Consider the following 14627-nt stretch of genomic DNA (forward strand, 5'->3'; position numbering starts at 1 on the left):
ACTTCTCTGAAAGACATACAGATGGCCAACAGGCACATGAAAAAATGCTCAACATGCCTAATTACAGAGAAATGCAAATAAAAACTACAGTGAAGTATTACCTCACACCAGTCAAAATGGTCATCATCAAAAAGTCTACAAATAATAAACGCTGGAGAGGGTGTGGAGAAAAGGGAACCACCTGCACTGTTGCTGGGAATGTAAATTAGTACAGACGCTGGAAAACAATATGGAGATTCCTTAAAAAACTAAAAATAGAGTTAACATCAGTTCATTTCAGTTCAGCCGCTCAGTCGTGTCTGACTCTTTGCGACCCCATGAATCGCAGCACGCCAGGCCTCCCTGTCCATCACCAACTCCCAGAGTTGACTCAGACTCACGTCATTCGAGTCAGTGATGCCATCCAGCCATCTCATCCTCTGTCGTCCCCTTCTCCTCTTGCCCCCAATCCCTCCCAGCATCAGAGTCTTTTCCAATGAGTCAACATGATGCTGGGAGGGATTGTGGGCAGGAGGAAAAGGGGATGACAGAGGATGAGATGGCTGGATGGCATCACCGACTCGATGAACCTGAGTTTGAGTGAACTCCGGGAGCTGGTGATGGACAGGGAGGCCTGGCGTGTTGTGATTCACGGGGTCGCACAGAGTCGGACACGACTGAGTGGCTGAACTGAAATGAACTGATGTTAACTCTATTTTTAGTTTTTTAAGGAATCTCCATATTGTTTTCCAGCATCTGTACCAATTACCATAAGATCTAGCAATTCCATTCCTGGGCATACATCTAGAAAAGATGAACGATCTAATTCAAAAAGATATATGTTCATTGCAGCACTATTTACAATAGCCATGGCGTGGAAGCAAACAAAATATCGACAGATGAATGGATAAAGAAGATATGGTGTGTGTGTGTATATATATATATATAGTGCATACAGACACACATACAATGGAATATCGCTGTTGTTTAGCTGCTAAGTCGTGTCTGACTCTCTTGCATCCCCATGGACTGCAGCCCGCCAAGCTCCTCTGTCCATGGGACTTCCCAGGCAAGAATACTGGAGTGGGTAGCCATTTCCTTCTCCAGGGATCTTCCTGACCCAGGCATCAGACCTGAGTCTCCTGCATTGGCAGGTGGATTCTTTACCACTAAGTCACCAGGGAAGCCCTACAGAGCCATAAAAAGAAAGAAATAATGCCATCTGTAGGAATATGGATGGACCTGGAAATTATCACTGTAAGTGAAGTAAGTCAGCCAAAGACAAATATCATACCACTTATATGAGGAATCTAAAAAAAATGATACAAATGAACTTATTTACAACAGAGAAACAGAGTCAGACTTGGAGAAAAAACTTATGGTTACCAAAGGGGAAAGGGGTAGGGAGGGATACATTAGAAATTTATGGTTAACAGATATATATCACTATATATAAAATAGATCAAGACCTACTGTATAGCACAGGGAACTATATTCAATAATTTATAATAAGCTATAATAGAAAAGAATCTGAAAAAGAGTCATTTTACACTGGAAACTAACACAACATTGTGAATTAACTATCCTTCAATTTAAAAGAAGATAAAAAAGAACAAACATTTATAAATAGATGTCAATCGGAAAATGAAGAGAGAAAACGGGGAAACATGGGCAGGCTTGACCAACATTATGGACTGAGTCACATCCCTCCCAAACCTGTTATGTTGAAGTCCTAACCCCCAGTATGACTCAGGATCTCATTTGGAAGCAGGGTCACTAACTGCAGACATAATTAATTAAGATGAAGTCACAGTGGAGTTGGGTGGGCTCCCAATACAATACGACTGGTGTCCTTATACAAAGGGGAGATGTGGACAGAGGCATGCACACACAGGGAAAATGCTGTGTGAAGATGAAGGCAGAGATGGGGTGGTAACTCCTCCAAGTGGGAACCCCCCAAATTGACAGCAACCACCAGAAGCCAGGACAGATGGCTGGGACTGACGTTTTCACAACCCTCAGAGGAAACCACCCCTGCCAATACCTGACGCTGAAACTCCTGGCCTCCAGCACTGTGAGGTGGCAGATTCTTGTTAAGCCGCTCAGTTTGTGGTGTTCTATCACAGCAGCGAGAGCAAACTAACAGAACCAACCAGACGTTAAAGCTTACTGCAAAACTATGGCAATGAAAATAAACAAACCGTCAAGCCGAACAGAGACCTCAGAGACAGTTCCATTCATTTACATAGGAACTTGACACATGATGAAGGCGGCACCACACGCCAGTAAGTGAACTTGAAGCAGTTTACTATATGGACAAAAAGAACACTGGATCCCTGGGTAATGCCATGTACCAAGGCTAACTCTTGATAACAGTACAAACCTAACGTGAAAGGTTGAGACAACTAGTGTGGACTATCTTTGACACCTAGGCACGAGAAAGTTTCTAATACAAAACCTCCAAAGTGCAAAGGGGAGAAGGCAATGGCACCCCACTCCAGTACTCTTGCCTGGAAAAATCCCATGGGTGGAGGAGCCTGGTGGGCTATAGTCCATGGGGTCCCTGGGAGTCAGACACAACTGAGCGACTTCACTTTCACTTTTCACTTTCATGCACTGGAGAAGGAAATGGCAACCCACTCCAGTGCTCTTGCCTGGAGAATCCCAGGGACGGGGGAGCCTGGTGGGCTGCTGTCTATGGGGTCGCACAGAGTCGGACATGACTGAAGCGACTTAGCAGCAGCAAAGTGCAAAGAAAGAAAGTGAAAGTGAAAGTCGCTCAGTCGTGTCTGACTCTTTGCGACTGCGTGGACTATACAGTCCATGGAATTCTCCAGGCCAGAATACTGGAGTGGGTAGCCGTTCCCTTCTCCAGGGGATCTTCCCAACCCAGGTCTCCTGCATTTCAGGCAGATTCTTTACCAGCTGAGCCACAGGGAAGCCCAAGAATACTGAAGTGGATAGCCTATCCCTTCTCCAGGGGATCTTCCAGACCCAGGAATAGAACCAGGGTCTCCTGCATTGCAGGCGGATTCTTTACCAACTAAGCTATCAGGGAAGCCCCCAAAGTGCTAACCATATGTGAAAAATCAACACATTAGACTACATCAAAACTAGGGACTTAAGGATAGTAGATGACTAGGAGAAGATACTTACAATCTGTAGACCAGTAAAGGACTAATATTTACACTATACATTACTACTCATCAACAAGGAAAACAGAAAACCCAAAAGAAATAAAGGACAAAAAGTATGAACAGGTAAGCCACAGAGAGGAAACATAAATGGCTAACTGCCATGTGAAAGGATGCTCAAGCTCACTAGACTGAGAAATGAATATTAAAACAATTGTACGCTCACTCACAATACAGGTAACCGCATGACACAGCTGGAGGGAGTGTATGTTGGTGCAGCCCTTCTGGAAAGCTGTGTGGCTGGACTTGTGCAAACCAAGAACACAAAGGAAGAAAGAAGCGTCTGGCTAGGAGGACACTACGATTGTGTCTGCCAGAGAGATTCTCCCAGGTTGCAAAGGGAGATGGGTACACTGCTTGCCAGGGTGTGGCTTGTGCTAGCACAGTGAAGGAAAATCGTTTGTCCATCACTGGGCAGGAAAGTGCAGTGGGTACACACACTGGGAAGCTAAACCGTGTTAAGGAGCCAACAGCAGACAAGTACGCAGATAAATGTCACGCCGAGGCAGAGAAAGGAACAAGAGAGCCACAGCAAAATACCACTGATGGAAACTAAAATTTGTATCTCAAAACGATACACGTTTTAGAGTGATAAATACAAATGAAAAGATTAACGCTTTCGAATATTGAGCTACAGGAAAGAGGATGGGAGTGGGGTGGGGGGTAAAAGGAAATAAGAAAACAGGAGGGACGTTTCTTTACAGTGCTCCAACCAGGGATACAAGTGTTGACTCAGCCTTCGGCATCTGAAGCCCAGAGGGAGAAAGAGGGTGAAGCCAGAATTCCAGCAGCACTAGAGGGACGTGGGGGTGGTCCTTCCCTGGGGAATCCAGCTATGCTGTGCTGACTCTGCAGACAGGGGTCTGGCGATGCCAAAGCAGATATCATGAGCCCTGCGAGTTATGGCCAACATTAAGTCAAACTGTCACTTGCCCAAACTTGGAAGACGGAATCCATGCCCACTGTGTCGGGGCTTTGTGTGATGTGGACACAAAGCCAATTCCCACCTGGACTTTGTGAAACATCTGTAAGTTAATGGCTTTGACTTCCTCCAGCTGCTGGCGCAGGGCGACTAGAGTGTCCTGCTTTTCATGGGTGTCCTTTTCTAGTAGCTTCATTGCAATTTCCATTTCAGTTTTCATTCCAATTTGTAACTCCAGTTCTTTTTCTAGTTCCTTAAAGGATATGAATAAGGAGAATATTAATAGTGGTAATATTAATAATAGTATTATTAATACTATTAGTATTAGTAGTAATAGTATTAATATTAATAGTAGATCAGAGAAATGAACTTAACTGATACTGTATTTTGGGCAGTGCTGAAAATACAAAGGTCTGAATAGGTTAGGGAGATGCAGACAAGTCTGTGTGGAGCACAACTAGATTTAATTTTACCCCTTTTCTCATTTTACAGTGAACACTGGCTCAGCATCAAGTCAACAGAAAGTAGGTAGGTGGCAATGAGGAACACTCCAGGAATTTTTTTTTAACACGTTAAAAGCCTTATTCCCATAAAACTAATTCATTTTAAAGAAGGCTGAAGCATGTGTCTGCAAAGTGCTGATAGAAGTTAGCTTACAGGGAATGAAGTGGGAAATCTTTCTGACGACTCTCAGGCCCACACACTCACCAGACGGGCTTTCCTCTCCTCCTTCAGCTGCTTCCACACATCATTGTACATTTCATCCAGACCTTGCCGAGTCTGCTTGTAAGTCTCCAGTTCAATTTTTGTATCTTGTTTTGTTATCTGTGATCAAACAAGAGCACCAGGTTTGCTTACAGAAACAAGCTAACTACTGGGCTGGCCAAGTACAAAGTATTTTAACGCATTATTGACTGGGGAATTATTGCAGAAACTAATGCCCGTGACTGGCGATTTGTTATGTAAGTGAATAATGAAACACTCTGGTCAATCACGTTCAAGTAACAAAAGATATATTAATACATCTCTGGTCAAAAAGTTGCTAAAATATACCACACATATGTTTTAAAAAGTAGCATAATTTCTAATTTCTATTTTTTAAAATAATAGAGAAAAGTTAAAATTTTAAAGATATTTTAACGTGTTTGAACTTGAAGGATGAAAGCAAACTAACAGATTTTTGAAAAGGTGGGCTCAGAAACAGTTTAATTTTCCTTAAAACAGAAAAGTTGTTCTGAGTGGGAAAGGTCCCCATTCAATATTTATCTAGCATAACTGTTGGCACTGGGTAAATTTAGAGATGAATCAGATACGGTCTCTACCCTCAAGTCACTGGGTGAGACGGCTGCAAGTCAGCAGTTCTACAAACCAGCAAATGGCTTCTATAATGGAGGGAGACGCGACGAGTGATGAGAACACAGGAGGAGAAGGGCCCAGGCCCACCGCTGGGCACCGGGGCAGCCCCACAGGGGCCTGGGCGCACAAGAGAAGCTGAGGAGGGAACAGTAACTTTCATTTACAAAGGCCTAGAGGCACTTGGGAAACTGCAAGTGGTCCAGGTAGCCTGAGAGTGACATGAGGGTACCAAGGCATCTTTGAAACAGAGCATCTTTGCACGTTTCAAGCTTGAGGTCTGTGATGGACAGGTCTGAGTGCCCGCAGGGCCCATTTCTCACCTCTACGCTTTTTTCACTTTTCTCACGAATTAATTCATTTTGTTCTCTTAATTGTTGCTGTTCTTCTTGGAGTGAACAAATTCGGTCTGTTGCAGCTGAAAGCTTATTAAGAAAGATTTTTATATTTTTTTAACATCAAAATGAATCTTACTGCTCAAATCAGAAGCTAACATTTAGCATCCTCGAAATTGACAATGCATTTTCACATATGTGAAATTTTGTATTTTATCCTTGTTTTGAATTAGGTAATACGGTCACAAAATTCCAAAGATAAAAATACATAGACAGTAAAATCTCTCTCCCACCCTTGCCCCTAGTGATCTCTGCCCTCCCCAGATACTCTTTCACAAAAATGACAATATACCATCTATTTCACATGGGCAAAGATTTACGGACACAAAATATTAGAAACAGCCTGAATGTCCAATACTAGAAATGGTTTAACAAATCACAGTGAGAGCAAAAAAAAGAAACAAGTAGTTATTAAAATATTTATAAAAACTTTTAATGACTTGAGAACATATTTATGATATAATACAATAAAGCAGGTTATAGAGTATGTTCTCATGACTAGTTTAAAACCAACCACCACCACAAGGACCTCCCTGGTGGGGGTAAAGACTTGGTGGTCCCAGTGAAGGGGATATGGTTTTGATCCCTCGCTGGGGAACTAAGACCCCACATGCCACACGGCACAGCCTAAAACAAAACTAAACAAAAACCCCACAACTTAAAAGTGCTTAAGAAGAAAATCAAAAGCAAACAAACAAACAAAACTTTTAGGACAAGATGGGGACACTTTAATCCAAGTGTTAAAAAGAGCTGTCATTTAGCCAAGGGATTATGGGTTTCCTGTCTACCCCTCCCCCCCACTCTTTTTAGTTTTTCTAGCCAATGAGCAAAAGTATATCTTATCACTAGAGAGATAATTAAAGAATGTGGGAGTAGAATCACAACCAAACCACTAAAGATGTGCCTGAGGAAAACATCTTCCTTGCCTTGAATGAGTTAACATAGTTTAGGGAAAAGTATATAGGAGCAGGTGCCCTTCGTGGACCTGCTGAAGAGAGGCCAGCAGGAAAGACAAGGAGTGAATGCTCCAACCAGCTTGTCCTTATCCAGACTCTGAACCAGCCTCGAGAGAGAAGGTGAGGCTGGGTAAGGAGAAAGAAGCAAGACGTGTGTCCCAATGTGTGGCTATGCTCCTAGCATCATTCGCAAAGGGGAGCCTTCTCTTGGTCAATGCATCTAGGTCCACTCAGACTCAGAAGCCAGGACTGAGGTTTCTAAACATAACTTCTGTGCCCAAGCTAAAAACTGTAAGGCTTGAAAGGAGGTGCTAGTTGCTACAAGGGAAGAAGCAGGAAAAAACCGTATGGTAATTCCAGTCCTACTCTCTGAGGATAGAGAGAGCACACCCCGACTGAGAGGTGTACTTTTCTCTAAAGCACATTTTCTATTACAACTGTTTGCTTTTGAAGAAAAAATAACCCAGTTGTTCAGTTTCAAAAGCTAAATTAGACCTTCATTCAAAGTGTGCCAACTCCCCTCAGAGTGGGAGAAAATATCCGCAAACAAAGTAACTTATAAGAGATTAATCTCCAAAATATACGAACAACTCGTGCAGCTCAGTATTTAAAAAAAGAAAAATCCAATCAACAAATTGGTAGAAGATGTAAACAGACATTTCTCCAAAGACATGCAGATGGCCAAAAAGCACATGAAAAGATGATTAACATCACTAATTACTAGAGAAATGCAAACCAAAACTACAGGTCAGAATGGCCATCATAAGAGCCTACAAACTGCAAATACCAGGGAGGGTGTGGATAAAGGAAGCCCTCTTACGCTGTTGGTGGGAATGTAAACTGGTGCAGCCACTGTGGAGAACAGTGTGAAGGTTCCTTAAAAAACTCTTCCTAGAGCTACCGTGACCCAGCAGTGCCACGCCTGGGCATGCAGCAGAGAAAGCAAGAGTGTGAGATTCACGGACCCAGTGTTCACTGCAGCGCTACTGACAACAGCCAGGACACAGAGGCAGCCTAAATGTGCATCAGCAGAGGAGGGGATAAAGAAGATGTGGTACATATACACAATGGAATAAAAAAGAATGAAATGATGTCAGTTTGCAGAAACATGGACGGACCTAGAGACTGTCATACAAGTGAAGTAAGTCAGATAGAGAAAGACAAACGTCACATGATATTGTTTATATGTAGAAACTAAAAAACGGGTACAAATGAACTTATATACAAAATGGAAAGAGTTCCAGATGAAAACAAACCTATGGTTCCCAGGGGTAAAAGGGGGAGGAAAGGGATAAACTGAAAGACTGAGACTAACATAAGCACACTGCTATATAAAATAGTTAACTAATCAGGACCCACTGTAGAGCACAGGGAACTCTACTCAATACTATGCAATGGTCTATACGGGAAAAGAATCTAAAGCGTGGATGTATGTATTTATATAACTAATTCACTTCGCTGTATACCTGAAACTAACATAACATTATAAACCAACTATACTTCAATAAAAATGATTAAAAAAACCCTAAAACAACAACAACAACAAAAACAAAGCATGCCGCCTCATCTGGGAGAACAAAGAGTGAATCTGCTTGTTCTAAAAGCAACTAAGGTCTCTTTGAGCGCCTCTACATGCCAAGTATCAGGCAAGGCACGTTTATATGGTATTAACCTAATTTAATCTATACAACACTATTGTAAGGTATGACTTATCACCCAATTTGGAGATGAGGAAAGAGAGACCCAAAGGCCCACTCCATCCCCAGAGGAATTTGAGTGCTTCAGTTCTAAATGCGATGAAGTCTCTCCTGTGATGCTCATCTTTGAATTTCTGCCTCCTCTCACAAATCTGAGCTCCTCTCCTGAAAGCTGTTCCGGTCATGGCCCTGAGAAGAGTATAGGAAGTCTGCAGTGAGCCTTCCACTGGAGTCCTTACTAACAGGCGTGCTCTGCGACTCCTCCCGGCTGTGACCTGCCCCAAGCCACGGGCAGCTGTCCTCCGGCCGCTCTCGCGGCCTCTCCTTCCCAGTGAGAGCTGGGGGGGCCGGGCAGCCAGGGACCGCTACCTGTGGGCACGCACCCCGCTCCTGCTAGTAGGAGACGAGCTGTGTCCACCAAGCGGACGGCCGGGTGCGGGCAGCAAGCCTCTTCCTCGGCCTCAGCCCTCCTTCTTCCTGGCCTTTTATTCTCTCTCTTCCTAGTGAGAAGGCAGAGAAAGACCACACTGTGGGGAGACTGGCTCCACGCGCCAGCAAGGCCAAAACACCAAAGGGGCGGGTAAGGGTACTTCCACCCCGTGGCAGAGCCTGCGCCTTCCGACAGCAGGGAGACACAAACATCACAGGACGGGTGGTAAAAGAGGAAGAGAACAGCACGTTCACAACAGGACCTGCACTTGTCTCCTCTGAGCCACTGTGGCGCGATGAAACCGAAGTCCCCGAGAGCTGGCTCGCGATCAGCTGCACTGGCTCACGGGAGCCCTGGCCAGCGCAGAACACAGACATTCTGAGGATGTGAAATTCTGAGAGTGCCCGCCCTGTCTGCAGCTCCACCCAAGGTTAGCACTTCCCATTCCTGCCAGTGAGCAGCTCTGGTCAGATATACCAACCATACCATTTCTCTTAGCCTGGGGTCATTCTGGCTTAAGCATTTCAGGAAGTTACAAACCTCTTCTTGAAGCTTTGAATTAGTCTTCTCCAAGCCATCTATCTTGGTTTGAAGATCCCCAACTGTGCAGCTGTAAAACAGAAAATATTAAGTAAATGTGAACCTATGAAGGCTGTCTTCCCAATTTGTAAACAATGAGAATAGAGAGTTTCAGATTTCCTGTATGAAATGGAGTCAAAGGGTTTCCAATTAACTCATAGATGAGGATTCTAAATATATATGTATATTAATTGAAAAGTTTTCAATGTTTTCTTCCCCAAATATGCTACCCATTGTTTTTTAGCCAACTGGAAAGAAAACAAGAGTTTCTCCCAACACAATAGATGGGAGCCAAAATGCCCTGGCAGTCATACATCTAAAGTAACAGTCATAACAAGATATTGGTACTTTTGGGCACTAGGATCAAAGTTGATTTTTAAATCTTTTTTATACTTTGTCCCATTTTTCACATACTCTTTAAGTAACATGCTCTACCTTCATACTGAAAAATACACAAAAAGCTAGTGTAGACTTCATAAACAACAACAATAGCTACAACAATAATAGTAGTAATTTTCTTTTTGGACAATGTACCAGGCTCTCTTTTGGTCTAAGCATTTTAAATGCATCAACTTATGTAATCCTCCCCACAATTCTGTGAGGCAAATTTTATTGTTAATCTGTATTACAGATGAGGAAACTGTAACTTTACATTGAAAAACTCACTAAGTTCATACCCCTATGAACCCAGGAAGTCTGGATCTAGAATCTGCACTTTTAGGCAACAGATCCTACTCCCAAAAACTGATGTTTTTTGCGATTGAGGGGGTGGGTACCAAGAGCCAAATCTTTCAAGGCTAGTGAACCAAGGTTCAGGAATTGGGTGGGAGAAAGATAAAAATACAAATTGACACAAAATGAAAATGGCAACAAAACAAAAGATATGGAAGGAATTACAAGTTTAAAGAGTATGGCATGTTCAATTCTGTACTGACTATATAACTCACAAAGTACTAATAAATTGCTATTTTTTTCTTAGGAAACATAAATTTCCAAACATATATCTTAGAACAAATCTTAAAAAACATAAATTGCCAAAAAAGATATATCCTCAAGAGGAGACTATCCTCACTGGAGAAGGGAATGGCAAACCACTTCAGTATTCTTCCCTTGAGAACCCCATGAACAGTATGAAAAGGCAAAATGATAGGATACTGAAAGAGGAACTCCCCAGGTCAGTAGGTGCCCAGTATACTACTGGAGATCAGTGGAGAAATAACTCCAGAAAGAATGAAGGGATGGAGCCAAAGCAAAAACAATACCCAGCTGCGGATGTGACTGGTGATAGAAGCAAGGTCTGATGCTGTAAAGAGCAATATTGCATAGGAACCTGGAATGTCAGGTCCATGAATCAAAGCAAACTGGAAGTGGTCAAATGAGATGGCAAGAGTGAACGTCGACATTCTAGGAATCAGCGAACTAAAATGGACTGGAATGGGTGAATTTAACTCAGATGACCATTATATTTACTATTGTGGGCAGGAATACCTCAGAAGAAATGGAGTAGCCATCATGGTCAACAAAAGAGTCTGAAATGCAGTATTCGGATGCAATCTCAAAAACGACAGAATGATCTCTGTTCATTTCCAAGGCAAACCATTCAATATCACGGTAATCCAAGTATATGTCCCGACCAGTAACGCTGAAGAAGCTGAACGGTTCTATGATGACCTACAAGACCTAGAACTAACACCCAAAAAAGATGTCCTTTTCATTATAGGGGACTGGAATGCAAAAATAGGAAGTCAAGAAACACCTGGAGTAACAGGCAAATTTGGCCTTGGAGTACAGAATGAAGCAGGGCAAAGGCTAATAGAGTTCTGCCAAGAGAATGCACTGGTCATAGCAAACACCCTCTTCCAACAACACAAGAGAAGACTCTACACATGGACATCACCAGATGGTTGACACCAAAATCAGATTGATTATATTCTTTGCAGCCAAAGATGGAGAAGCTCTATACAGTCAGCAAAAACAAGACCGGGAGCTGACTGTGGCTCAGATCATGAACTCCTTATTGCCAAATTCAGACTGAAATTGAAGAAAGTGGAGAAAACCACTAGACCATTCAGGTATGACCTAAATCAAATCCCTTATGACTATACAGTGGAAGTGAGAAATAGATTTAAGGGACTAGATCTGATAGAGTGCCTGATGAACTATGGACGGAGGTTCGTAACACTGTACAGGAGACAGGAATCAAGACCATCCCCATGGAAAAGAAACGCAAAAAAGCAAAATGGCTGTCTGAGGAGGCCTTACAAATAGCTGTGAAAAGAAGGGAAGCGAAAAGCAAAGGAGAAAAGGAAAGATATACCCATTTAAATGCAGAGTTCCAAAGAATAGCAAGGAGAGATAAGAAAGCCTTCCTCAGTGATCAATGTAAAGAAATAGAGGAAAACAATAGCATGGGAAAGACTAGAGATCTCTTCAGAAAATTAGAGATACCAAGGGAACATTTCATGCAAAGATGGGCTCAATAAAGGACAGAAATGGTAGGGACCTAACAGAAGTAGAAAATATTAAGAAGAGGTGGCAAGAATACACAGAAGAACTACACAAAAAAGATCTTCCCGACCCAGATAATCACAATGGTGTGATCACTCACCTAGAGCCAGACATCCTGGAATGTGAAGTCATGTGTGCCTTAGGAAGCATCACTAAGAACAAAGCTAGTGGATGTGATGGAATTCCAGTTGAGCTATTTCAAATGCTAGAAGATGATGCTGTGAAAGTGCTGCACTCAATATGCCAGCAAATTTGGAAAACTCAGCAGTGGCCACAGGACGGGAAAAGGTCAGTTTTCATTCCAATCCCAAAGAAAGGGAATGCCAAAGAATGCTCAAACTACCGCACAATTGCACTCATCTCACATGCTAGTGAAGTAATGCTCAAAATTCTCCAAGCCAGGCTTCAGCAGTACGTGAACCATGAACTTCCAGATGTTCAAGCTGGTTTTAGAAAAGGCAGAGGAACCAGAGCTCAAACTACCAACATCCCATGGATCATCGAAAAAGCAAGAGAGTTCCAGAAAAACATCTATTTCTGCTTTATTGACTATGCCAAAGCCTTTGACTGTGTGGATCACAATAAACTGTGGAAAATTCTGAAAGAGATGGGAATACCAGACCACCTGATCTGCCTCTTGAGAAACCTGTATGCAGGTCAAGAAGCAACAGTTAGAACTGGACATGGAACAACAGACTGGTTCCAAATAGGAAAAGGAGTACGTCAAGGCTGTACATTGCCACCCTGCTTATTTAACTTATAAGCAGAGTACATCATGATAAATGCTGGGCTGGATGAAGCACAAGCTGGAATCAAGATTGCAGGGAGAAATATCAATAACCTCAGAAATGCAGATGATACCACCCTTATGCAGAAAATGAAGAAAAACTAAAGAGCCTCTTGATGAAAGTGAAAGAGGAGAGTGAAAAAGTTGGCTTAAAGCTCAACATTCAGAAAACTAAGATCATGGAATCTGGTCCCATCACTTCATGGCAAATAGATGGGGAAATAGTGGAAAACTTTATTTTTCTGAGCTCCAAAATCACTGCAGATGGTGACTGCAGCCATGAAATTAAAAGATGCTTACTCCTTGGAAGGAAAGTTATGACCAACCTAGATAGCATATTCAAAAGCAGAGATATTACTTTGCCAACAAAGGTCTGTCTAGTCAAGGCTATGACTTTTCCAGTGGTCATGTATGGATATGAGAGTTGGACTATAAAGAAAGCTGAGCACCGAAGAATTGATGCTTTTGAACTGTGGTGTTGGAGAAGACTCTTGAGAGTCCCTTGGACTGCAGGGAGATCCAACCAGTCCATTCTAAAGGAGATCAGTCCTGGGTGTTCATTGGTAGGACTGATGTTGAAGCTGAAACTCCAAAACTTTGGCCACCTGATGCGAAGAGCTGACTCATTTGAAAAGACCCTGATGCTGGGAAAGATTGAGGGCAGGAGGAGAAGGGGGACAACAGAGGATGAGATGGTTGGATGGCATCACCGACTCAATGGACATGGGTCTGGGTGGACTCTGGGAGTTGGTGTGCTGCGGTTCATGGGGTCGCAGAGAGTCAGACATGACTGAATGACTGAACTGAACTGAACAAGAGGAGAAAAGCTAGATGAACTAACAACCAAGGAAAGACTGAAAAGCTGGCAAAGTATTGCCTCTCTACAGGTGCTTCAAATTTTCAAGGATTTCACGAACTAGAAGGTGTTCCCAGGCACAGAAATAAGGCAAAGCTTTCTGATTCATTTTGTGAGGCTGCTTTGAGACCATGCCAGAAGGAAAACTATGGAACAATTACATTAGATTATGCCTTAAGAGAATGATTAAATCATTAAAGCTATGATTAAGTAGTTTATCCCTGTGGAAAAAATAAATTAGTAAAATTGTTTCATGTCAATAGATTAAGGGATAAAAGTCAAGATTAACTTAATGAATGCTAAAAGGCATTTGATAAAATTCAACATCTATTTCTTAAGTTCTCAATAAACTAGGAATGAATTAAGAATCTCTCTCTCAAAACAATAGTCAGCATCATACCTCAGAGAGCTCAGAAATGTGCTTCCTTATGTATGTTCTAAAGAACATGCCAGATCCTTTGCCTGTTTCATTGGCTTTGGGGGCCACAGAGGCTGCTCCCATAGGGCACTGTTAATGTGCAGAGTAAATTTCCTAAAGGGGTTGAGGGTTCAGGGAGAGAATTGTATCTCCCAAAAATGTTACGCTGAGAATCTCCATCCACTCCCCATCCACACTTGCAACAACCAGTGTTTCACGACACACAGGAGCAGCTTTCCAATTAAAAAGAAAACTCAAGATAAAGATACCCGCTTTCAAAAAAAAAAAAAACACTTGCTATTAAATCTCTTCTGAATTGCTTTCAAAGGTCTAACCCAGTGGTTTTCAACTCCTTTTCCTGCTCAGCACACGGGAGGGATGTGTGCTGATTCCCAGCAGCAGTAGTGGTTTCTAGGCAGGAATCTCCAACTAAGCTGCCGTAGGCTGAGGGGTGGAGAGTCAGGTTTCATTCATTACTCTCTAAGCTGCATGACTACACAGAACAAGGCACCAAAGGATTCCCCAAAGCTCTTTATCAAGAAATCATACTTCT

General features: G+C 42.5%; 1 protein-coding gene across 2 annotated transcripts in view; it reads right to left on the minus strand.

Moving 5' to 3' along the window:
- Positions 1 to 14627, minus strand: part of RUFY1 (RUN and FYVE domain containing 1) — a 66533-nt gene that overhangs the window by 21988 nt on the left and 29918 nt on the right. For both annotated transcript variants that reach the window (XM_002688485.6, XM_005208390.4), the window contains exons 8-11: positions 9467 to 9536; positions 5772 to 5873; positions 4804 to 4920; positions 4181 to 4348 (exon numbers count right to left, since the gene is read on the minus strand). In XM_002688485.6, the coding sequence (XP_002688531.1) occupies positions 4181 to 4348; positions 4804 to 4920; positions 5772 to 5873; positions 9467 to 9536 (457 nt within the window). The remainder of the gene's footprint in view (positions 1 to 4180; positions 4349 to 4803; positions 4921 to 5771; positions 5874 to 9466; positions 9537 to 14627) is intronic.

Source organism: Bos taurus, chromosome 7 (genome assembly GCF_002263795.3).
Source record: "Bos taurus isolate L1 Dominette 01449 registration number 42190680 breed Hereford chromosome 7, ARS-UCD2.0, whole genome shotgun sequence".
In the NCBI taxonomy this organism is placed as follows: domain Eukaryota; kingdom Metazoa; phylum Chordata; class Mammalia; order Artiodactyla; family Bovidae; genus Bos; species Bos taurus.